Genomic DNA, 27,114 nt, shown 5'->3' with positions numbered 1-27,114 from the left:
TCCTACAGCTCTTAATGGGCCAAATACGTCCAAACACTGAGGTGCCATTCTGAACCATATTTTTTCAGAAGCGGTAAAACTTATTGATATACTCAAACCTATTTTTATACCTTTAGGATGTCTCAGGCTTTCCTAATCTTGTCATCAGATTTCCACAAATTTCACCTTCCTTCAGCCCAGCTCAGATTTTAACACAGATCATTTATTTTCATTTGCTGTCACCCAGTATTCTCTTATCTACACCCACCTTCTTGGTTCTACCCAACCACCCTGGATTTCTTTTGTTTTTTTCCTTCTCGAAATTTCTGAAGTATCAACTGACTGCTAGTTGCACTGGACTGTTAACTCATTAGTCTTTCCTATAGCATCTTATTCCTGCTAAAAATGCTAGACAGAACCACCCAACTCAATGTTTGAGATATTTCTGTAAACCCCCACCTGCTTGTTTGCATTTGGGTTGTCCAGCCTTTGCTGTGATAGTACATCCCTGTCTCCATATACATTATTTTTATTGTCCTTGGGTATGATTGGAATGGTAGCCTTTTATTTGAAATGCACTATTCTAATAAAACACACTCTTGAAAATGCTATGGTGATCATCACTTTGGGCCATTTGCTCTCTATACAAGCATAGTCAAAGTCACCCCCAATAATCACAGGGATGTTCCAATGCAACTCAAGAGTGTCATTTTCTGGGTGATAATAATTCATCTAGAACTGGCAACACCTGATGGAACGTACTTACCTTTTCTCTGTAACAACTTATCAGCCATAGAAAGTTGAACTTCTCCAGTGTGAAATGTGAGCCAGTGCCCAAAACTTAGACATACAGTCCTGTCCCTTTTAAGAAACACATTTGTTTTAGAAGGTTTTGGTTTACTCTGATTTCAAATATTGTTTATTTCCAAATAAAAGACCGTTCTTTTGGTTAGACCATTGACGGATCTTCTTTTCAAAGTATGAGTAATGCAGTACAGCTCTTATAAATCGTAAAATCTACCTTTTAAGTTCCTGGCTCATCACAGTAGGCATGTTCATTGCAGGGGTGCGGAATTTAATAAAATATCTGCTTGTCCATGGGACAGGTTGCTTCATAAATCTAATTGTCCTGTAAAAAACAAAAACTACTTGTCCCTTTGGTACCATGAGGTGCAGCGACAATCTACGGCATAATCTCATTATATAAGAGCTCTGGTAATAGCCTCTCTGGGCTAATACTATAGTAAGCCTGAATATTAGTAATTTCCTTATTTTGCCACCCTTCCGCAGAGCTAGATGGAGGAAGCAGTAAGCAATAGCTCCAGGGTTGGAATCCTTTTGAGTCTGTGCAGACCTACTAACTAGCATGTTTTAAGGATTTTCACCAGCTCTTCTCCAATCTTTTCCCATACTGAGAAAGGTTGGAAATGTACTCCTGACCAGGGCAGAAGTGGAAGTTCTTGCAGGGTTGGGAAAACAATGGTTAGAGGGGAAAGTGAACTTGTAAATGTTCAATAGATGTTCACATGAGCAAATTTACACGTGCATATTTGCTTGTGCTAAAATACAGTTCAGAAATGTTTTCTAGGAGTAAGATTTCCTGGTCTACTTCTGTGAATTATTGCGAGCATGATGCAAAGACAAGGGCCATGAGTGCACTTTTGTGACTTTCTTTAAGAACTGGGACCCTACTTAGGTCTCTTGTTAACCAAGATCTTCTGTTTTTATAAAACATCAATTTCTCTCTCAATCCATCTATTGGCTGGCTTTACTGTGAGTGATAACATCTGCTCTTCCACAAAGAGCTTATTGGCATGCAAAGTAGTTTTGTTCAGTGTCAGGAACTACTTTGGCAATTTGTGCTTTTTTTAGACCAATTTTCTTTTTTGCTTTTTGGCAATGTTTGTTACATTGGTAAGGGCCTGGTAGCTCCCGTAACAATAAAGTTTTATAAAAGCCATGTCAAAACAATACACGCATTGACAAAACCAAAATACTGACCACCAATGTTTGATTGGTTGGCTTTACCAAAGCTTGTTTATTTTCATGTTTCCCATAATCTTGTTGAAATTGGTTACACAGATTTTCTATTATGAATAATTTTTGGCACTAGTAGAATGCATCAACACATTTTACTAAATGATCCTTCAAAGAATGAGCGCTTAAAACCTCACAATAATTTAGCAAAATGTGTTTTTCCTACTTTTTTTTTTTTTTCTGAACATCTTATTTTGAAAGCAAAGAATCTTCAATCTTGCATACAAGCTTCTGCAAACATTTGCATCTAATCAGAGAGCATTCTGGGAGCATTATACATATACATTATATATAACGCCAAAACAGTGCAGTGCCTGTCATTGAGAGATATCACAATATCTGTTTATCCCGAGATTGGAGGACAAAGGACATAGACAAATATAAAGCAAAACCAAGCATTACAATAGTAGATACCCCCACCTTCCCCTACCCAAGGACATCCTTATGTAATCAGTTCATTTATATACAATGGTTACCAGCATTGCAACATACCCAGAGTTGGTTGTCACCTTTTGTGACCGACATAACTTTCCCTTTGTTAGCCATCATCATCAGTGCTCCAGTCAGAACTAGACTCCTCCACACCTGTGAAGCGTTCCAATAGTGTTCCCCAGGCAATTAAGTCCACCAGTGTCCCTTCCTCCCTGTGTATCATCTTCATGTATTGCTCTTCAGCAGCACCCCATTCCAGTACATCTGGGATCCAGTAAGGAATGGATGGGCTCAGAGTACTCATCCATCCTATAGCCATCCTGCGCTTAGCCAGCACCAGAGCGAGTTGCGCAAGTCTATATGGGATGCACCTACCCCGTGGTCTCTGCACTACACCTAAAAGGCAGGTCAGAGGTGTTGCTTCGAGCCCCAAACCTGTGATCCTAACTACCCTTTGAACCACCTCCCACCAAAATCACTGCCCCTGCCTACAGGACCAAGCCAATCTCCCCAACATCTAGGGCACTTGGCCTCTTTAGCCTGGTCAATCTTATTAAGATGAGCAGGTGTAAGATACACACAGTGTATAAAATTAAAATGCAGTAGCTTAAACCTGTTGTTAAAAGAGACTGTGCGGACCAGTGACAGCACCATATCCCAGTCCATGTCCTCTAAGGGATCCTTCAGTTCTCGATCCAAGGCCCTGTGTGCTGCACACACCACACCTGGTTGATTCCCCCTCCCCCGAAGTGTTATATAAAACAGGGTGATCAAGTGAGACTCCTCACCCCAAATTATAAGCCCATTCAACACCTTTGATGTCGGCGGGGCCACCGGGAATCCAGACCAGACTTCTCGAACCACGCTTTCCATCTTGGCATACTGTAAGAACTGACCAGCACTCAATCCAAACGTATTCCGTGCTTCCTGAAAGGAGAACACCTCCCCATTGGGGTATAAGTCACCCGCCACTAGACAGCCTCCAACTCTCCAGTATCCATATTTTTAAAGGGGGCAAAGTCCCATATCTTCAATTCCCTATCAAATGGGGTGAGTCTAATCACTTTAACGGCTTGCTCCCAAACCCATGCAGTCGTTTTGACCAGATAGGGAACAGCAGTCTCTGACCGACTACCCATCATCAATACATGCACCAACGCCTCTCCTTCCAGAATGCCTGCAAATAGTCGCTTCTCCCATTTGTCATACTGTCATCCACTTTGCAGCATGTTGTAAGTGTGCTGAATAATAAGTGTCTAATATGAGGGATAGCCAGTCCTCTGTCTACCATGTCCCTCTGCAGCGTGGACAACCCCACCCTACTACGACGCCCAGCCCAAACCAATGAAATCAACAAACTGTCCATACGATCAAAGAGCCAAGCGGCTAACGGAAACAAGGAATTCTGTACAAGGTAAAGACACCGCAGCAAGAACACCATCTTGGTCACAGCCGCCCTCCCAATCAATGAGAGACAAAACGAAACAGAGCGCTCCGGCCCAGTCCCCACCCGTTCTACATTGAGTCACATGCGCCGCCACAGTATGAGTGATCCAGATACCCATGTATCTAAAACTTTCGAGCTCCCACCTGAGCCCCACCACCGGCAAATACTTCAACGGGGCACCACATAATGACCCTAAAGGAAACAGAAGCAACGTCTTCCTATTTACCTAAAGACCAGATATAACCCCAAAGTCCTCCAGCAACCACAACATGAAGGGCACTGAAACACGTGGCTCTCGAAGGTATATATCAACACATTATCGATGTAAAAAGAGACAATATGGATAACCTGTCCCACCTGAACGCCCCAGGACACCAACTCCTCATGAAGCCAGACTGCCAGTGGCTGCTAAGGTGAAAAGAAGTGGTGACAGTGGGCACCCCTGCCAGGTTCCACTGGCAATCGCCCAGGATTCCAAAAGTTCCCTGCCCACTCAAACGCGCGCGCGAAAGGAGCAGTGTACAGCAAACGAACCCAAGCACAAAAATGGGGGCAGAATCGCATTCCTTGCAGCACTGCTAGTAAGTAGCCCCACTCCACTGTATCAAAAGCCTTCTCTAGGTCCAATGATACTAACACCAAGTCTCCCTTCGCCCCATGGTTTCATTCAAAATATGTGCCTAACAGCATAAGTTATAAGTCGTACTACAACCAGGTATAAAACCACATTGATCATCATGCACCAAGTCCCGAATCACTTCAAGTAACCGAGTAGCCAATACTTTTACACAGCCTCCGGACAGCACCTTCAAGCGTGCCAGATACAATAACATATATCTGATGTCCATGGCTCGAAGGTTGGCCTTCACCTCCAAAAATCCCTTTCTAGAGGTCTGCTCCTTGTTCGTCTAGTCTGGATAAATGGAGATTTTGCAGTTCTCAAATACAGCCTTGTCAGTTTCACGAGCAGTCCGCAGGATACAGTCCCTATCTTTATAGTTAAAAGAGCATGCAGTGATAGCCCTTGGAGGTGCCCCAGGCTTAGGAGGTGCAGCCAGAGCCCTGTGTGCACGCTCCGCCACAAACACCTTAGATAACCCCTCAGGTTGCAATGGATCTCAGATCCAGCGCTCCACAAAACCCTTTTCCGTGGAATACTCTGCACGCTCTGGAAACCCAAGGAGGTGCACGTTGTTCCGTCGTGATCTGCCCTCGGGGTCCTCCCCCCCTCGCCTCCAACATCACAACTGTGGAAGTGAGCTGTGCCATCTGTTTTTGTAAAGAGCCGAATTCTGTCTGCAAGTCCACTATAGACCACTCCGCCACTTCAACCTTATGAGATTCTTTGCAGAGGGCTGCTCGGAGAAGGTGCACCTGCACAGCCACTGTTTCTATCTTACCCTCAAGAGCCACCCTAAACCCCTGTATAGCAGCCAAAAGTTCAGCGTGGGAGGGTTCCTCTGTAGAGGCCGGCGTGCCCAGAACCTCTCCAGGCCCTCCCATATGAGTCTGGTCCTGCAGCAATGGGGTAGGTGTGGTGTATTTCTCCATAGTGTTCCCCTGTGACACAGTAGCTTGCCAATGCCGCCCCATCTCATCATCAACTTAGAAATAATAGGATGTATCACCACTGTAGCTGACTCAGAGGGGCATAGATGAAGCACCGGTGAGTTGTGAGACCCTTCAAGTAATGCAAATCAATCAGTTCTCCCCGAATAACCACAACTGGCCACTATAATGTCCGTGTATCTGTGCCGCAGGCCCAGACCTCACATGACTCAGGCGTGTTAGATATATGCTATGTTGCAGGTCCCAGACGCCGCCACACCCGGGCCGCAGAAAACCCTCCACCAGTGCAGAACACGCACACGCCAATTCTCCACAAGGCAACCTTTGTCGTCTCACCTCCAGAGAGTGCTGCAGTCTGCTGGGCAGCTCCAAGGCAACAGCAGCAGCCCAGTATAAACTATTCACTGCTGGGCACCCGGGCCCCCGCTCCTCACCGTCCTCCGATGTTGCAACCAGGCCCTGATCTCGGGCCGATCACCAGCGCAGGGGGAAGCAGGTTGGGCCTCCTCCACAACAGTGCAGCGGGCGTGCCGAATTCCACTGCCCCCAGTCACAGGACCACTGACAGCAGGGTGGGGGGGGCACAACGGGCCCAAGAATCCACCCACTGGGGGGAGCCCAGGCACCAGCCTAGGGTCAGACTAGGAAGAAAATCCGTCTGGGACGGCCGATCCAAGGCCTCTCCCGTACTCTGCCCAGCCACTCTCCTTCCTTGTAAACTGGCAGCCAAAGGGTTTGTGCTGCAGGGAGTTGGGCCTGCTTGTCCCATGGACAAGATAAACAGGACAGGAAAACTTGTTGTCCTTCACTCCAATCATGTCTTCGGCGTCGCTTTATAGGAATTCCTTATCTCTGCAATGGGCTTTATTGTTGGTACATTATTTTTCAAGTAATTATTTTAAGTCAACCTTCTCTTTGTAAAAGTGGATTCTGTAGAATTTTCTATAGATTTCATATGAACCTTTTGTAATTCTAGAAATGATTAAAGGTTCTTTTTCATATTGGTTTCAGAGCACGAAAATATTGCAGGGTCTAAACTCTATTAAGATGACATGCTATCCTCGATTATTTAATGTCCTAAACTTTCCCCTGTGTTGTATTGAAAATGGAGCTTCACATTCAGCTTCTGTCGTAGGATTCTTACCTTGGGGCAAAGACTGCATAGTTTAGGGTGGCAGAACTACAGAGTGTGGTGGACTGAGGCAGTCCCCCACTGACTGGAAGCTGTCAACCTGACATTGTTGGCTAGCTAGCAGCACCTCATCGAAACCTAGAAAGTAAAGGTGATTTGTGGCAGCCTAGAAACATGACACACTGACTCCTCAGGGAATTGGCAATTGACAGATTATACCCCTTTGTCTCAGTTACACAAAGTCTCACACATGCTAAAACAGACACAGAGATGCTGGACAAGTTTCAATATTTATTGAAGCAATTGCATCTGATGATAAAAAGCATGAGCTGCGATTATTAGGCAGATGAAGCATAACAATGATGATTGTGACCATTAGAGTAAAAACTATAAACAGTCCCACCATCCTGATCTAATCATAAGATCTAGTGTTTCCTACCTACACCCTAAAGCCGAACCCTGAGCGCATAGTGGTGTTAGCCAATCTGCCTGTCCCGGTCTATGAGAGGAGCCCTGACTCCATACCCGAAAGATGGGAAGTGTCTGCTTGTTGTCTGCTGGCAATCCTCCTGGTTGGTTGGAAAGACAAGGCCAGGATCAGCGGAGCTGTTAATGAAATGGTGGGCACCCTCAATTGACCATGTTTGGAATGCCCTCGATCAATCCTTAGGCCTGTGCAGTAGTTATATAACAAAACATGTTGTTTTCTAGAAACAAGCACGAGGTGATGATATGTCTGTGGCTGAGGGTTGAGTCTGTAACTCTTAGAGTGACAACAGAACATGATCGCCTTGAGCAGATGTCAGAGTGAAATTTGTGCAAAAGACTGATAAATATAAAACATGAATAACTATGCCTCCCCAGAAAGGCAGCTGTTTAAAATATAAAAACAACCAAGCTAAATGCAAGCCTGTGCTAAAATATCATAGAATTAATAAAATAAAATACATGTGTTTGAAAGGGTTCAGACTACAGGCCTAGAGGTAAAATAAGGGTACCCAATCTAAGCACTAAAGGGAGCCTTCAACACTTCATCCATGCCTTGTTCCTTAAGCAAGCACAAGACCTTTGGCAGACCTCCTATTATGTTCTCACTTTTCTTTTCCCATACAAGAACATCTCGATGGAAAATCTCTACTCCTGACATCTTGCATAACACATTCTGCATTGCCTTCTGAAATAAGGTCTCAGAAGACTCCATGTCAAATGGCATCTTGCAAAATTGCTGAAGGTGGTTACCCTCCAGCACTTTGGCTGCCATGGAGACTCACTGGTTGTCAATGGCCATTCCAGATTAGTGACTGTCCTTGTCCTGAAGTGTTTTTCTCTTCGTGGTAGGTAGGCCAGGCCGGTTGCATACCACTTACCTCAAGTCCCTTACAGTCTGACCACAATCTTGTACTTTATGGGTGTATTTTCTAGCTTCCTATTTTTGTAAATGTATCAAATGCTACCATTGCCATGGTTTCTCGGATCCTGTCTTCGTGGAAAGCTGCCTGCCTAGTGCCAGTGTTTAAAAAAAGAGAATCTTAATGAGGTAGGGCAATAACACTTGGGGTCGCTGTTGCATTGTTTGGTGAAAATTTTGGGCCACATCGTTTTGCGGCGCATTGAGACCTAGGTGGAAGAACAAGATCTCATGAGTCTGGTGCAGTATTGGTTCAGGGAAAGGCCGGGGACCCAGGAACAATGTTTAAATCTGTTATGACTGATTGGTAAATATTCAATTGCAAAAAAAAATACTCTACCTGGCATTCAATTACCTTAGATGTGCCTTTGACACCGTAAACTGATTTAAGTTGTGGGATTTATTATCTAAGATGGGGATATCCAGCCCAATTATTGAGCTTTTGCAAAAGCTCCCTTCTGGTACTAATGCTTCTGTGAGATATGGGATAAAGGGTGAATACACAGATCCCTTCACCCTCCACAGAGGGGTGAGGCAGGGCTGCACACTTACCCTGTGCTATGTCCATGTTGATGGATGCAAGTATGTTCCCAATATTAATGGGAAGATTGTGCAGTCTCTGGTTTATGTCGAAAATGCAGTGTTGCTGGCTCGCATTATGAATGGTCTATGAACTGCAGTGAATGCGTTGGTGGAGTTTATGACCACCTGTATTTGGAAGTGAATATTGCCAAAACCATTATATGGTCTGTGGGAAGCCTCAGAACAAAGTAGTTGTTGTCTATAACGGGTAAAAGAATTAGCCGTTTGCATAATTTCCCCTATTTTGGGGTGACCTTTAATGATAAAGGACTTTGGGTCCCCTGCATTTCTAGGCGCTGTTCACGTTTTAATGCTGCAGTGGGTGCCACTTTTTATTTTTCAGGCAGGGTTGGAAACACGCCTATTTACCCCTACTTGAGGTGTATAGGTGTAAATGCATTCTGTTTTTATTGTTAGGGGGCCTCGATTTGGGGGTATCCCTGCAGCATGGTGCCTCACAAATAAGAACAGTTTTTGTAGAAGGTTATTAGGAGCTGGGCCCAATTCCCCTGGGTTTTGTCTGGTTGAGGAATTGTATTTGGGGTTTGTAGTAGACAGTATCAAGATTGCTCCACTTCTTTTGTGGATCTCTGTTTGGACCAATTAGTGCACCTCCCTAATTAAGGAGGTGATTCTTGATTGGCTGGCTTGTCATTTTGGTCAGACCATCCTTTTTAACTCCCAGCAGTGTTTACGATGAGCCGATAAGCACTGGAGTGGGCAGGACTAATAAAACAGTCTGTGTGGGATTTTTTTAAATGATTAATATGCATCCAGGTCCTTAGTTTTATTTATCAGCGGTTCAAAATGTGTGAAAAAGGGCGCTTATTACTCGATTTAGGTTTGGTTCAATTAAATGTAATTTGTGTTTTCCGCTTGGTCAGTACGACCCAAAGAGTGTTCTTATTTGCCCATGTGATGGTGCTTCTCCACAGACCCTGCTCCATTTTGCTCTTTGGCGAGTTTTTATGCTCCTTTCAGACAGAGGTTTTTATTGCCTATATTGAAGAGCAAGGGTTTATTAATGCCGCCCAGCTTATCTTTACTTGCGCGTGGTACCTGATGAATTTGTTTGCTGTGGCGTGCGGTCCTTCCTTAAATGTGCTGTACACTGGCATAATTGTGCTAAATTTAAAACTTTTTATGTCAAATGTTATCTTTGTTTTATGAGTTTCTTTATCTTTTTAAAAATGTTATTGCATTATCATGTGTTGATTGGTTGTATTTGTATAACAGAATAAAGATGAACTGAACCTTTCTGTTGGGTGTCATGTTACTGCCACTAAAAGAGCTACACCTTCCCATTATCCAAAAGTATACAACAATCGTCTCCATCTAAAAGACCATCCACAAGGTACTAGGGATATTAAAGATCTTTTAGTGGTAATGCTTTCTCCTTTCTGCAATCTAATTCTCTTAATACATCCTGTCAACATTGCGTGCAACTCAGTTAAAACTTCTGAGTAAGCGTCCACTGCCTCCCTGTGCACTACTGGGATTTAATGTGATGCTCTGACTTGTGTTGAGACACCAGTAACCCTGTTCTGACCCATACATGCGTTTCCTGTGATGATCCTACCACTGAATTAAAATCTAATGTCCTTTCATAGTGATGCAGTCCACTCCTCAATCCCTTGAACTGAGATATTTTGCCTCAAGTGTATTATCTTTCACACACACATTTTCACAACTAACCCTTGAAGGCTATGGTACATAGAGTGCCTGTATCAATTAACATATTAATAACACAACCAACACAAAACCTTGTGTACCCATGCATTTTCTTTCTTTTATGGTCATCAATCCTTTCTGACATTCAGTTACCATTTACAACTTTGACCTGTGCCCTCCTTGCAACATTCTTTGCACACCATTTTAATCCTAGTTACTTGTTTGAATTAGCCAAATGCAGCACACTAACACACCTAAAACAAATCTTGTTTTGAAATCCTTGTTTCCTCCATCACCACACTAGACTTCCAACCTGTAACTGGTATTTTTGACCAGATAAAAACTGCAGGATTGGGAACAAGCGGTTATAATCTCATTGCACTGTTTACACAAAAGTTGCTCAGCACACTTTGCTACCACCAGTACTTCATGCATGACTTTGTCTCCTCTATACCACACCAGTTCTTCAGCCTCGCTCCAGCTAAGGCACACCCGAGGCTGAAGTCACCTGAATTCAGTCACTGTGGAGCTAGCTTGTACTCGAACCCCCTTCTTGGATTCAATTGCTTATTTCACGGTGGTGAGGATAATTACTGATCAGTAATACATGCGAATATTAATATTTTATGTACACATGCTAGTGCTACCTTGCCTACACTTTTTGTGTGCTAGTTTTGTTTGTAACGTTATTTTTGCATAAAATGTGTTGGTCTGTAATGATAAATGGTTACCCCGGTTACTGTTCTTGTTGGTTGCCTGTTACACCTTATTTACAGTGATGACCTTTTGATTCTGTTAGTCTACCATCACAATGCTTACTGCAAGATGCTCACTCAACTGAAAGTTTCTTTAACCTACATGATTGAGGGCGCAGAAGGTTCCAGATGGTAGACTTAATGATCAGTGAATGGTTGTGGAGCTGGATGGATGCCTGTACTATGAGAACGAGGAACAAAGTGAAATTATTTTATTGATGTTGCCATTTCTTGTTTGGAGACGTTTATGTCCCCACCTCCAAGAGCAATGATAGTGTTAGTAACACATCTCTAAAGGAGAACATAATATAAAACAAGGGGCCTATTTTTTAATGGCTTGTTTTCTGAACACCTTTTCTGCCCCTTATTTGTTGTATTGAAATGCGTAAGGACACCAAGTTGATCTTTTACTCTCTTGAAGGGAAGGCTTACTTGAGAAGTTGGGTTATCAGATCACCTCTGAATTTCCAGATATCAGTTATGGCTCTAGGAAATACGTGATGGATCTATGTAAAAAGTAGAGCGCTCTGTCAGACTATTGTGCTGCCACATGCCTGCAAGAAATACAAAAATATATTTCCCACAGCTGTCTCTGCTTTTATAATTCACAAGGGCTATTAAAACGACTGGCCCAAAGTCGAATGGTGGCTACCAACACCGCGGCTCAAATCCAGTAAGTCTGCTGCCCGTCAGGATTTTCTCATGTAGCCTTTGCATAATTAACCTATCTTTATTGGAGGTTCAGCGTTCCTCTTTGATTACAAGTTAGAAGGAAGTTCATGGCTTAGGTGAATTTCTCAGAGGCTTGAAATTCCTACTATTGTCCTAATGATGACTCAGTTGTTCCAAATGACTCGAAATGTCGAAGTACAAGTTGCTTGCTGTACCATGATTGGGCTAACTGGGAATTAAGTGTGTCCTCCTTTTGCCCAACAAGTTTGACTGCTACCTGTAAATATTAATTTTACTTTGTGCTAAATTACTACTACTACTGCCTAGCCATCACATTTCTATCATATTTCTTTATAACATATGATATAAAAAATTATTTTGTTTGTTTCATCAAATGTTATGCTGTATGACCCTTCACAAGTTTACCTTACGGTTACATAAGGAGGAACCACCTCTTTAAATTTAGTAAATGTGAGCTATGGACTTTGTACTTGCCATTCTGTAGGAGTGCAAATCACAGCTGATATTTCAATGAGTCGGCATGTTAGTGCATTTTAAAAAATCCAACAAAAAAACTATTACCTCATTTTAGGACGACCTGGTGTTTCTTTTGTACATTCAAGAATACATTTTCGTTGCAGGATATTTGTTTGAAAATGAGTAGGCTAAACCAGTAAACTAGGTAAAGAAGGAGATAAAGAAGGCCAAGAATGAAAGATTGTCTCTCCAGAGTAATATTACCTTCCCAGTTATGTATATCTCTCAAATTGATGTTTTTCCTTTGTGTTTGAATTATCCAGGACTCCAGATGACTTTTCAAGGTATGTCATTGCACTACAGCAGAGAGAGCTGGATCTGAAGGAGAAGAATGCCACCACTACTAATAGGTGAGTCCAAACAAAGATCACCTTAATCAGTACTCTGACTCTTCATTGTTTATTGTTCTTTCCTTTCTTGTTGCCTCGTTGATTGTGCCCACTGATTTAGGCGCTGGCAGTGGTATTGGACTCTTCCGAGGGAAGCAAGGTGTTTTTCTGCTGCATGTGGCTTTTGGGAGGGGGTGAAACAAGCTTGCTCCTTGTGTAAATTGGTGCTGAGGTTGAGATGCTATGTGACATTTGATTTCACCTGGTGTTTGTTCTTAAATCGGTTCAGTAGTAAATGGTAATGCGAAACACTAGAGTTTGCAGAGCGCATTATGGAATCTTAAGAGAAGCTCTGACTTAAAGAAGTAAGTGCTTTGGGACCAGGTCGTAGTAAGCTACACACTATGGAGTCAGAGGCAGTGCTAACAGACCCTTGAAGGATGTGGCTGCTATTATTTAGAAATGAATGTGTTGGTTTACATAGTCTAGCACTGGCTGAAATAACTGTACTTTCACTTGGGGCACAATTTGGTTTGCTAATTTTGGTTTTGTGTGTTCCTTGGAACAAATACAATTTTACTATTCATATCATTGCTTTCACCTGGTTGTTTCGATCAAGAAACCCTACATACGTCACTTAATAAAGATTCTTGCACAGTAAGTTTTATGCCACGCTCTGGCCCTTATAAAGGGGGCGCTGTAAATGTGTGAGGGTCCAACATAAGCTGTTTCACTACCGGCGATGAGATAATAAACTGGATAAAATCGGTCTGAATCGGTGTTTGTACGGAAACAATAAATTACTGTCCTCTGGATCTCTGAGTCTCACAAACATGAGACAATCACGCTGGTAAATGCACACTCACTGCTGACCCTAGTAACCTATTGTCTTTAAAGGATAAGTTTCTATAGCTAGCCTTTGTTTGGCGACTGGGGTACCTCCACCTCAGCAAACTTATATGAGGAGTCTTTTGCCTCCTGTCGGTTGCTGCAAATTATTTGATTTTGAAATGAGTGGATCATGTGAGCTAAGTAAGTGGAAAGCTCTCCTTTATCTCTAATGAGCCCACCGAACATTTGGGCATGCCCCATCTCAATTGGAAGAACTGTGGTTCTGTATGTGGCCTGTGGAATAGAGGCGCATCCCACATGTGCACTATTATATCCATACAGGCTGAAATCTGTATAGTGGTGACCCACCATGCCTCACTCATTTACTCCATGCAGGAGTGTAGTGTATCCAGGTTCAAAACAGCTCTGTTCCATCACTAGCATTACCCTTGGGTACAGAGATGGGTTGCCTCAAAAAGGGACCAGGGAATCGGTCTACTACTGGAGTCAGCCAGCTTCTGGGCTTTCAGGCCTGGTCTGGGAAGGTCTAATTCCAGTCTGTGGAGGTCCTACGCTGGGGCTTTTCAGAAGGAACCTCAGCGCTCCCTCTTAATGATTTTAATCCCTACACCAACATTCCCACTAAAGCACAGCACCCAGTTCTGCTATGCTTGATATCGCTATACAAACTCCAAATGTTAAAATTAAAAATGATCTTTCAGTGTACGCACTCCATGGTGTATGTGTAATTTTATGTTATACTGGACCTTTTATATACTTTATCTAAGACCAAGTGCTGTAGATGGGGTTGCGTGGAAAAGCAAAGGGATATATTTTCTTTTACTGCTTTTCCATGAATACTAAGGGCCTCATTATGCCTTCGGAGGTGCTTTCATAGGACTGCCGATGCCGCTGCAGGCAAAAGACCGCCAGTACTGGAGGTCTTTTGCCCGCCATATTAGGAGTTTTCCTCTGGGTCCAGCGGAAAACTCACCACAACATTGACGTCGGCTCATAATCGAGCCAGCAGCAATGTTGTGGTGCGTCTGGTGCGACAGCACCCATTGTGCATTTCACTGCCCGTAATTCGGGCAGTGAAATTTGAGACTGGGCTGTCCATGGGGGCCCCTGCACTGCCCATGCCAAGTGGGCATCTTGCAGCGCTGCCCTGGCGTATTACGACCGTCATGCTGTCGACAGGCGGCAACTGGCGGTGCCGGCAGTAGGATCGTGACCCATATGCCACGGTCATAAGAGGGCAGTCGGTCCGCCCTGTCTGCAGCGGTCCGACCACCATCGTGAGTGTGGCGGTCTTGAGACTGCCACACTTGTAATGAGGGTCTTAGTTCTTAGTAGCCACATAGTCGCCAGATCTTTAATAAAAGATGGTTTAGGTCTTTTCCATTTCTGCTACTGTTAGAAGAGACAATATTAATTAAGACAGGGGAAAAAAAAACAGGTGAGCTACTCTTTGTATTATCCCTACCAACCAATTAGATTTCTTCCAGTGGAATGGTTAACGGGGTGTTGTGACCCGAATTAGTTCGTCCACAACATAGGTTGCTTGTAAAAAAAAGCCGTAAATATCAGAAAAGATTTTGTTAAAACATTATGTAAAGAGGCAGAAAGTGAAACGGTTAGGAGGCAAAAAAAAATCGGTATTAGGAAGGGGTGTGTTTAGAGCGTCATTTCCTAATACTGAATTGCTCTGGTGTGTATGAATGTTTTGTGGCTGTAATGTGGTCGCAAAACATTCATACTTTACTGACTTCTTAGAGGAGGTGGTAACCCATTTGCAAACACAATTTTTAATATCATGCAGTGTTCCCACTGACCACTGCCTACTCTTAAAATATGAAACAAAAACTTTTCAGTTTTCTTTTTGTAATACAGACCGTTTTTCTTAAGGATAACAGGCTGCTTTACAAAAAAAGTGCTTTATTTAAAAAGTGTTAACAGACATAGTAGTCTGCTGACCCCAGCAGGCCACCATTCCTGCGTTTGTGTACATTACCAGTGATTCGCAAATTGCGACCTGCCTCATAAATTATAATAATGAGGCAGGTCCCTAGTGACCTATTTGGGAATTGCAAAAAGTGTTTCAGACACTGTTGTACATAACTGTTTGAGATTTCCTAATAGCGAATCTCAAATATTTGCTATTTGGAAATCACAAACACCACACTATGTACATCTGGTCCTGTGTGTTTTTTTTTTCCTTTTTCTCAAGTAACTCATGTTTTTCCCACAAAACTTAAGAAAAGTACGCGAAGGGGCACGATTGTGTATTGCAGGTGTTGAAGTTTACCTATGAAGAAGAAATACACAAGGTTTGTACTCTAATACAAAACACTAATCTTGAAGCACCCATCTCCATACTTTGAGAATGAAAGATGAGTCCTAACGTAAAGAAAGTTTTTGTTATTTGTGACATGTTTTATTGCATGGATGAAGTGAGCGAGATCAACAGGACACAACGTGCTCATGCTTTTTTAATTTTACAAAAACCTATTTTGCTAAAAAGGAACTGTCCCTGGATGATAAATGTTGACCTTCAGGTTCCTTCAGCTAAAAACGATGATAAGGCAGTGTCTATTGAGCTGTGGAAATGAGGCAGTGTAGAGAGCTGAAAAAGACACAACCGGTGCCTGCTACCTGCAAGAAATGTATATGTGTGCAGTTGGTTGAGCAGGAACTGTTAAAACTGCTTGAAAGCCAGGATGGGCTTTAATTGATGCAGGGACTTGAAGTTTCAAGGTGAAAAAGAGTTATGATAGAGGCACTCAATTGGTGTTACAGGTGATTTGTGGAGAGTGACCTTTGAATGGACATTTCTTAAAAAATGATTAGGAATTTGGGGTTTTGAAATCCTTACTAGTCGTTTAATGCCAAAAGAAAAGTAGATTAGTTTTTGTTAGCATTGTAACACGGATAACAATGGGATGCTAAACACCTTCCCCTGATGACCCTTAATAGGCTAAATCATTACAAGGTGTAACTTTATGTACAAGCTCATTCAGTAAAAGGCGGTCAGTTGGTTGCATTAAGGTGCTTCTTTTATTCTTCTGTTCAGTGCTTTAAGTACAGCCATATTGCGTCCGTTTTAGCGTGCAAACCTAGGACTTTCTCCAGGCAAGCGAAAAAGGTTACCAGTGATGTAGTGGTTGTGACATGCAAAGGTCTAGTACCTGATTTACAGTGTAGTAACAGAAGTGTCTGATTCAATAATCCTATAGTGAGGTCGTTGTAAATATGCTTATTTCTGAAGTGGTTGGCAGGGGTAGGAATGTGGCTGGAGTTCCTATAATAAGTTTCCATACAACATGACTGCATCCGTATATATGAAGTCCAATTTGTACATATAGCCTTTGACTTGAGCTTCTTTTTTGGCATCTGCAGTCATTATTTTGACCAGTTGAGATTTCACAACATGGAATGAGTGCATTTCCCACTTATCAGTTTAACTTGCATTTATTCTTTTAATTAAGGGGTGTGTGTATTATTGGGTCTGCAATTACTTGAAGGTGAAAGACCAAGAAAATAGTTAACATTATGTCCTTTTATCCACTTCTTTCACTGTGCCCCTACACTCACAGGCACTGCCCAAATTGCTCTTAGGTTCCCAGTTTCCATCCTTTTGATTTCTATGCACTTCAAACATACCTATGAGTTCAAGCGTGTAGAAAAACTGTGGTTGGTTGTAGGTAAAAAGGAAGTAGGAAGTTCTGAATTATGTGAGCTCCAGTAATTGAGAAATAGGCAAACCTATACTAGTGTAATCCAAAGTTCATCCCTAGAGCTGCTCCTTTGAGAAGTTGTTGTACCTACACTCTGCACTTCCCTATAGGTCCAGTTGCCCTTTGAAATTTAAATTGTGGTGCCGCAGCATCTGTGATAAGTGATTTCTCAGCAAACTGTGGGCTGCGCTTCTTTAAACGTTAGATACAGCAAGCTGAGAAATAGCCATGGCTTAGCTTCACTTTGCTCCTGGTGGAACGTGACCTGTGCGTCTGAATGATGCAGACTGAAAGCCAAGTAGCACAAGGCAGGCAGGGAATTTCTAAATATAACCTCTTTTCCTACTTTCATCTTCTAAGACTGCTCCTGGTATCATCTTGATTTTCCCGCAGTATTTCCTTTTTCCTTCTGGCTGCCTTTTTTTGTCATGTTTAAAATAGTTCTTTGTTGATTATTGTCTCTGAGCTGGCAACTTGCAAAATTCGTGATCAAGACATCTTCATGATTTAATCCCGCGGGAACAGGTCCTTCAGTACATTGGGGTTATGTCATGGCGCTTGCAACTGAATTTGGGTCCCTTATGCAACCTCTATGTAGAAGCTCATATTACACAAATTGTTAAAAATAATCTCTGAAAGAATTTGAATTACGATCGCTAGCTTGACCTCAATCAGTAAACATCAAGATGGTGCATTTGAAATACTCCCTCCACTTGGTTACTTCGTGATGTGTTGCTGAAGATGGTTTTATTCATGTTCCAAGGGCTTATTAAGCTTGTTCACAGTTTCTTTCTCAGAGAGGAGCCTGGGATGGCTATCTCCTCATGATGCAATGCAGGGCCTCCGCAGACGTCCAGATGCACCTTTCTGGGGCAGCTCTATGGGAAACCTTGTCTATTTCCTTCTACAGCCAAGGATGAAAAAAGACAGAGGAAAGAAAAAGTGGGGAATGAGTTTCAGCCGGCACCATGAATCCCCAGTCTTACAACTGACATTCTTTAAAAGAAATTGGTGATGATGATCTATGTGTAACCATAATGAAAAGCACACTGGTACTGCTGGCAAATCATTTAATGTGCTCATAAGTGTAAGTTATGCACCTAACGCTCAGCTACATCTCAGAAATCAAAAAAACATAATTACAAACGGCCCTGTCTCTGGTTCTGAAGAAACAGCTTTTCTTTGGTTCAACACCTGGGATGCTTTTAGTTGACATGCCCATCACAGACAGTGAAAGTTCATCTTTCAGCTTAGCCGCAGTGAGCATATTTAAGTGTTACTTGGAATGACCACAGCATGCAACAGAAAAAACATTTGAGAGGTAGATAGCTACAGAATATTTCATTTAAAATGTAGTATAGAATGCCATCTAAACCATTTTTTTTTTTTTTACTCTTATAAGTTTAACTGTTTCGATGCTGAGGATGTCACACTACTCATGTGCTGAGGACGGCTCCGAGCCACCCTGGCACACTAGACTAGAAATCCCTCTGTTGAGTGTAGCAGAGAGATTTCCTGTAACTGAAAATAGCCTCTGTAGCTAGGGAAGAGCTTCCCCAGCACCCAAGCCTATCTCAGTTTTTTCATTGAAATGACGATCAGCGCGCATGGTGCGCTGACATCACTTCAATGTAAATGAATTTGAAATGAGCAGATCAGCTCATCTTAGTTTCACTGCATCAATGATCGGAAGACTCTCTAACCCCCTCCGAGCACCGATTCAGATGGGGGAAGCAACCATTGGAAAGGGGAGATTCTCCCTTTCTCCCCTTTCCAATGGTTCCTTTCCCTTATGGATTCCTGATTAGGGATCACCGCATGAGGGTGATCCCCAAGCAACAATCTACCCACAGGACACCAGGGAGGTGGGAGTAGCCTCTTGGGCAAAGGCTTGTGCTCCCCCTTGCCTAGTATGGGCATAGCCATGCTGTGAAAGAAGAAAAAAAATAGACATATAGATTCAAACCATTGTTCAAACATTAGCAATAGATTCTGCATTTTGAATTGTGCTTTTAGGATAGTTTTCTCAGACATGCTGACATTCCTGTGAAAATGGCCACTTAAGATAAGATGCAAAGCTTTAGTCTTGCTGAATTCATTATAAAATGCAGTTGCAAGAGCGTAGGCACACAAGGCAGTCCATCTCAACTCTGTGTATGCTTTGTAACCCTAAACTCTGAGGAACCCGAGAAAATAATTGGCTAATTTGCAATGAACATCCTGCCAGAGCACTCACTTGTGAGAATAGTATTTTTTAGTTAAGATAAAAGTGGCGTGTTCCAAAATTATAGCTTTTTACACCATATAATCGGAATGTGACCTTTAGGGAGGCGACGTTCTTATGTATGAAATGCAATTTGCCCTAAACAGGGGCCTTGAAATGGAGATAAGGGCCAAGTACAGGCCGCCTTGAGACGTCATTGTTCTAATTTACGCTACCGATAAGCTTATTTTTCTCTAAAATGTAATTCTTTTTCTGTCAATTTCTGTCAATTATAGGCCTTGCAGCTGCTCGTAGATGATGAAATAGTGCTTGTAATGCAACCCAATGAGTGTTGAAACCTATAAAAGGTTCCTCCCAACTTGATAAGCTTGAAGTACCCCACAGTGTGCCACTGTGTGTGTGTCTTCCTCTTTGGACTAAAGCAAATAAACTTTTGCTTCTCTTCATCACCATGACTGTGTATTGACTGTTATTTCTCTTCCAGACAAATTTGACTTTGACAATGCCCACAACGCCTCCCTCAAAAAGGGAAACAGTCTTTCTGTCCCTTGAGAGGCAGATGGGGTCAGTTACCCATAGGGGGTGACAGAAGGGCCACTAGATACCAGGGATTACTTTTGTTTAATTGTAGGAGTGAGGGCTGCCTAGTATGGGCATGGCCATGTCCCAACCCCATTAAAATGGGAGCACAGTCTTTCTGCCCCTCTGGGGGGTGGGGGCGGCATATGAGGGCAGTTACCACCATCTGCAACTCCAGTGGGGCACAACACTCAATTTAGACCACAGGTTACTTTAGTTTTTAACTGTTGGGGTGGAAACTGCCTCATATAGCCATGCCCTCACCTCATAAAAATGGGGACCCAGTCATACCCCCTATTCTGCCCCCCTCCCAGTGGCAGAAAGCCCACTAGACACCAGGGATTACCTTTTTTAAATTGTAGAGACTGGGGTTACCCAGCATGGGCATGGCCATGCCCCCACCCCCCACAAAAAGGGATAGTTACACCCATCTGCTTCACTTGAGGGGGGAGGGGGCTACTAGATGCCATGGATTTTTTTTTCTTCGTTTTGATTGTAGGAGTGGGAGCTGCTCAGCATGACCAGGCCCATACCTCCTCAAAAATGGGGAAACAATCTTTCTCCCGTCCCTCCCCACGGGTAGAAGCTGCAATTACCACCATGGATTACTATTTTTTTTTTTTAATTTTTTTTTTTAAATAGCATCAGGCTCCACCCGCACCCTTAAAATGTCAGTCTATCTGATTCCCTGCAGATTAAAACATCTCATCCCATTGGCGAGCAAGCCGACATATGAATCTTTTGAGTGTTGTTTTTACAAATGGGCCAGGAGAGGTTGGCTAACACCCAGTATCATCCCACTTGCCATGGTGAACAGCTGCACGTTTTGGCCTTTTGTAGGCTGCCACCTAGAAAACCTACCAGACCCAGACAGTTCTGAGAACTAGACATCTGGGGTAGTCCAGGGCGGTGTGCTTTGCTTGCATCCCAGACCATGTTCTTACCCAAAATGCTCTGCAAACCTGAAGCGGTGACAAAAAACACACATTTTCCTCTCATTTCTGTAATGGAAACTTCTGGAATCCGCAGAAATCCTCAAAATTCCTACCACCCAGCATTGCCCCACTTCTGCTGATTATAGAATGCTACACCACTTGTGTGGTTGGGCTCAGTGCCAGGAACTGATCCAACCAAGGTCAGTAGGAGTCCCCTCCCAAAGTCTCCCAGTGTCCTTGGTTTGCCTGTTACAAATACCATTTGCGTCCTACTAATTTACAACAATAATGATATCATCACTTGTTTTTGGGGTGTGGAAACCTTGAAGGATTTACACAAATGACCCTTTGCTGAGTTCAGAATTTTGTCTAGTTCTCAGAAATGTCCACCAGGGGTTTTAGATCAATTTCCACCACAAACTAGAAGGAGAATGAAACCTCCAAAAAGTGGGGAAAAAATTGTCTCTCTCTCAGTAAAATGATACAACTGTGTTAAAAAATTGTTTTTCTGAATCAAGTCTGTCTGCTACTGAATGCTGGGAAGAGGGTGGTCTTTGCACCACAAACCTTTTTGTTGATGCCATTTGGAGGAAAAAAACAGACACTTTCTTCTGCAGCACTTTTTCCCACCCACCCGCCTCCCAAAAAAAAGTTTAGGTTTTTTAAAGCTAATTTATCAGTCCCATGCAGGGAAATCCACAAATCCTGGCTTCCATAGAACCCAGAGGATGTTGTGAAAAAAGGACACAAATTTGGCGTGGATGGCTTATATGGACAAAGAATGATGGAATGCCTAAGTGAGACCTACCACAAATAGCTAAATAAAAGGCTTGGCACAGGAGGGGGGAAAGACCTAGCAGTGAAAGGGTTAAGCCAAGGACCTAATTTCTCATACTTAAAATAATAGCAGCAAAGTGAATCTTTAACATGTAGTCTTGCATTTTTGCTGTCTGTTAAATCTACACATTGTTAGAGCATGGATTGTGCCATCCAGCCAGTTGTCCCCTGTTGCAAATAATGTGCTGGAGAAGTGATCTCTGGGCCTTGCTCCTGCCACATCCTCTCTTTCAGTCTCTCCCTCTCACCCATCCCTTTCTCGCTCTCTTTTCTTCTTTCTCTTTACCTTACTCTATAGTTACAGTTCAGTATATTCGTTTTTCAAAATATATATATTTTTAATTTAGTCTGGTTTAACTAATCTGCACACAACATTCTTAGAAAGTAAACTTGTAGATGTGCTTGATCTTGAAATGTTTCCTACGGATAGGTGGTGGTGAGAGGATGAGGGGTGAAGATTAATGATAGATGGATTTTAAAGTTCTGTTTCCTATTACAAATTCCCTATGGTAAAAGCTAGTGTTGAGATCACCACCCAACTAGGAATGAAGACAAACCTTCCCCTTTCTTATGTCGTTTTAAAGCGATCAGTCAATTTGTTTTTGAGAGATTTCGATCCACCCCCAAGAAATACGGGCAAAATATTCCAATCCTGAAACTGCCACCTGGATTCCCCCCAGGAGCTATTTTTAGTTGTTCTAGCAGTTACCGGAAATGCAATCTTGTAACCACCAGGAAGTTGTAGAATCATTTTTCTCCAAAGTATTGGCGTTTTAAAATCATAATATATTTATTTTGTTGCTTTAAATGTGTTTTACCATCCAAATAAGGTCCAGTGGATGACTGCTGGGACAAGTCATTTCAACAATTTATACTGTTGTTCGCAGCAGATGGTGGACTCTTCCAGCACCTCTCCACCCCAAAATCATTTATTTATTGAGAATTGTAGCTCCCACTTTTGGTATTACTAGAGCTTTAAGTAGGCCAGGTGCCTCCGGGTTTCACACCTGGCAGTAATAAAAAATGGACATTGAAACTGGTCCCTTTCCAGCCCTGTATTCATGTCCTTAAGTTGACAGGCAAAACACATCGATTTCTGAATAAGGGTACAAGAAAATGTTCAAGTAATCCATGTCGTTCTTGTCTATGTTTCACATGCTTTGCTTGATTTTGAATCCCCAGAGAGTGCTAGCTTTTCCGAGAATATTGTGTTTGTGTATTTTATTGGTGTAATGTATTGCTCTTGTGTAGTGCATAATTTTAACTAAGTCACGATCTGGTGTTTATAACTGCCACTATTGAGTTGTTTAATAAAGACAGTGTGATTCTATACAAATGTCTGGGTAGGGTGTCACAGTACGGGGGATTTTAGTTTATATGTTTAGGCCACTCCCTTAATTATGCAGGCCACCCCCCCTTTACAGATGTTCCTTGGTTAAACTTGTACAATTTTAATGCTAAATTCATTTTTTTATCACTGTTGTTTGTTCATACAGCATTACTAATATTTAAATAGCTCTCTGTGTATCAGTTCGTGATATTTTTTAAACCAGGTGTGTATAACAGGTTTTTGATCATCTTCCTGTAAATCCAACGTTATAGTTAAAAAAGACTGCCCTAACGTTTTACCCGATCATGCTGGTGTGATCAACTGAGGCACTCCTCACAGTTAGGCAGAAGTGGTGTGCTACATTGAATCATCTTTGCACACAACAATGTCCACTTTACTTTCAGTGGCTGTCTTGCAGGGACATCCGCCCAATTCCCTGCAGTCCCTAGTGCTTCATTAGAGTTATATTTGAGAGACACTTTTATAACAAACTTGCCCAGCTGGGCTTGGCGTACTACCTCTGGTTATTCCTGCAGTCCCATTTATCTTTTTATAGGCTTTGAGGTGTTCTATCAACCTAGTTGTAAAAGATGTGGCCTCTGAGTATCAGTCGGTAAGGAGTTGGACTCAGTCTAAAATTGTTGGAACACTGGTCTGGCTCCAGGGTTTGAGAAGTAGAAAGTACGTGTTGATGGAAGTCACATGTAGAGGCTACGCATATTTTATGCATGGCTACATTCGAGGATTCATTTTATCTCCTTGTCTATAATTAGCTGCATAAATATTTCACTAGCTTATATAACACATTAGCAGAACTTTATAGCCTTTCGTGTACCTGAATTCTAAATTGGCTTCTTGCATGATTCTTTAATAGCTGTGTTAATGGCTGGGATTCACATTTAAAGTTTATCTTGTCTGCATAGTATAACCATAAAATAATCAAAAGCAAATGTATGTGTATCTCAAGTAGGTTTTCATTGAGGTGGTTTGTCATTGTGGCTATTATGCACGTTGAACCCCATGATTTCCACCTAGTCTGCCATCAGTTTATGCAGCTGACTTCCATAATACTTCGAATTGCTCCTTTTATGGTTATCAGACAATCTGTGTTACTAGGTAACTTCACTTTGAAGTCACCCCAATTATAATTGGTGAATCAAAATTTTCAACTTTAACTTCTTGCACCAGTATTAAACAAATTTCTAATCCAATATTTCGTTTTAGGGTTATTTTAAGTTTTTTTCTTATGCAGAGCCTTGATAATATGGCAAGCCCACCAGATTTCTTTTTTTGTTTTTTGTTTTCTTTTACAAACATGTCAAATCCAAGGTGTTTTAATTGACTTTCCAGCCACATCTCCTGCACCATTACAATTGCTGCGCTGCTTAGTAAGGCTCTGTAGGTAAAATGTGGTTCGGATTATTTGTAATATTCATATTGACAAATTGTCTCAGTACCGCCGCTATATCCTTGTCTGTTTCTGATGGACTCTTACACCTGCTGATTAATCACCTGTAATACAATACCCAGGCGCCAGACTGGATTCAGAAATCTTCAAAGCTATGACGCTGCCAGTAGAGGGCGCCAGGCTCCATCCTCACTGGAAATGTTTCCCAGTGGCGCCCCCCAGGCCATAAAGCACCCATCCTAGCGCATTTACGTCAACTCCCTTTTTCCAGTTCCGACTTGAATCAGGAGCTTCGATCTCTGAGGCATTTTTCCTTAAATATAATGTTTCAAAAGCAGTACTATGTCACCTCCAAAGAAATCTAGGTTGAAACCCTGTAGGAATGAGAAGGACAGATGTCCATCACGGACCCACCATCTATTTGTTTATAGTGCTTGGGCTCTGACTACAACAGGAAATCCTGTACCTCCTGCCTCAGCATGAACCCCAGGGTTTTAAGAGCAGAGGCCAAACTCCTTATGGCCAGGGCCAAGAACAGCCATCGGTGTCCGAAGCGCTCTCAAAGTTGTTTCTGTTTTCCTTCTCCTTCATCCTCCAAATGTAGAAAGCAACATATAATATCAATCAAGCACTCTAAAGGTAAGTCACCCAGACGATCTCCGACTCTCACAGGGCCTTTGTTTTCAGAGCTGGAGTTAGTTGAGAATCCCAGTAAGGATCCTCCATGTACCCCTGCCCCCCTCTTGGGACTAGCTCAGGACAGATCTCCACTACTACTGAAGCCTTTGACTCTGGCTCCCTTGCCTGGGTCTTTGCCGCAGTTCCCCGAATTCCAAATGCCGGGCTCAGATCCTATGGCGTTCCTTAATGCAACCATCTTCACAAAGGTATCTATACTATATAGACCCTTTCGGGCTTGAAGGCTCCTGATATTTCTACCATTTCAACTGGCACCATTCAGTGCCACACCGTTTGATCCCACACCTTTGCTCCCCTGCTTTGACCCAGTGATTTGATTTTCAGTACTGCAGCTGACTTTGTCTTGTGCCACCACGTCCACCGCCTCCTTCACCAGTGCCAGATATGGAGCCACAGTTGCTGCAGACCGACGTCTAACCACCCGTTCACTCCCTCAAAGAAAAAGTGGCTGATGGAAAAGGAGTCAAACTGAACACTCCTCCATGAAATCTTTGACACAGACTCTGACCCAGTGAAAAGCCTGCTCTCTGGAAAGTTAGTACAGGATACCCTGCAAGACTTTTAGGGCCTATTATCACTAATGACCTGGATGCATCACCAGAATTGGCCGTGAAGTTCCCTGCTGGACCAGCAACGCCTGTGGTTGTATCCCTCCATAAAGGTATGCTGACGGCTGCAGAGGCCTTGAATTTACAGTTATCGGAAGAAGCTAAGACCAGTGTTTTTACAGACAACTTACTGCCTTTATTTGCCATAAGGAGCCCTTGCTGTCTTTTAATGAGCCGTTGCTCGCACCTGTCCTGACTGCTTGGGGGAAGCAGTCATCTTTGCCAGCAGTAGACAGGCTTGTGACCCAATGCTACTGCTCAGCACCAGGTGACCTGCCATTCCTCTCCATGCATCCATCAGCTGAGAGCCTGGTTGTTAGAAATTGGGACTCTAGTTGGCAGAGGTATGCACCCTATCCAAGTAGGGACCACAGTCCTAGTCAGGGTAAGTCAAAAACAACCTAAATTATCTTGTGCTCACCCTCAGGTAGATTGGCACAGAACAGGCAGGCTTAACTTAGAAGTCAATGTGTAAAGTATTTGTGCAATAACTCCTACAGTAACACAGTGAATACACCACAAACAGCACTCCACACCTGTTTAGAAAATAGATAGTATTTATCGGAATAAAATAAGACCAAAACAACAAATACAATGTGCACAAGTCAAGATATCACTTTTTAAAGGTTTAAATGAGTCTCAATTCTTAAGACTCATAGGCCGTATCCTTTTAACACACAGTACTTGGTATGCGTCAAAAATAACGTAGAGGAGGGGATGCGCCGAAACATAAAGCAATGCATAGTTTTTTTTTTTTTTTAAATGTGTTTATTTTTTATGCCCCCCCCGACGTGGTAAAGGTCATGCGTCGTTTATTTCCTTGCTGCAAGGTGATGGCAGTTTCCGGGAGTGCTGCTTGGTTCCTCACTGCGATGTATGGTGTTTTGTTGCCCAGGGGCGATGCGTGGAACATCCAGAACATGTTGTGAAGAGGAACCAGGCGCTGTGTTGATCCGGCAGGCGATGCTGTGATTTTCCAGCCAGAAGACAGGCGTTGCATCGATCCGACCGGCTTTGCGTCTAATGTTACAGCTGTTGCATCGATTTTCTGGTGTGCTCGATTTTCTTCTCTTTGATAAAGTCTTTGATAGCCCTGAGACCTCCGAACAGGAGACAAGCTCAATCCAAACCCTTGGAGAGCACCTGTGTCAGGGGTCGGCAGGGAAACAAGCAGGACAGCAGTCCTTCTAGCAAAGCAGACCAGATGAGTCATTTGGGCAGCCAGGCAGTCCAAGTCCCTCTGACAGAGTCCAATTGTAGGTCCAGAAGTGTCTAATGTGGTGAGGTCACAGACCCAGTATATATACCCAAAAGTGCCTTTGAAGTGGAAGAAACTTCAAAGAGTGGTTTTGAATTGCACAAGTTCCCCTTTCAAC

At 42.8% G+C, this 27,114-nt stretch overlaps 1 protein-coding gene across 3 annotated transcripts in view; it reads left to right on the top strand.

The window, feature by feature from the left end:
* The window catches only part of MAD1L1 (mitotic arrest deficient 1 like 1), a 1,860,878-nt gene that overhangs the window by 300,642 nt on the left and 1,533,122 nt on the right, over nt 1-27,114 (top strand). For all 3 annotated transcript variants that reach the window (XM_069209930.1, XM_069209931.1, XM_069209929.1), the window contains one exon: nt 12,485-12,571. In XM_069209930.1, coding sequence (XP_069066031.1) covers nt 12,485-12,571 — 87 coding nt within the window. The remainder of the gene's footprint in view (nt 1-12,484; nt 12,572-27,114) is intronic.

Source organism: Pleurodeles waltl, chromosome 10 (genome assembly GCF_031143425.1).
Source record: "Pleurodeles waltl isolate 20211129_DDA chromosome 10, aPleWal1.hap1.20221129, whole genome shotgun sequence".
Classification (NCBI taxonomy): Eukaryota; Metazoa; Chordata; class Amphibia; order Caudata; family Salamandridae; genus Pleurodeles; species Pleurodeles waltl.
The sequence above is the reverse complement of the archived record's forward strand: the minus strand, read 5'-3'. Positions and strand labels throughout refer to the sequence as shown.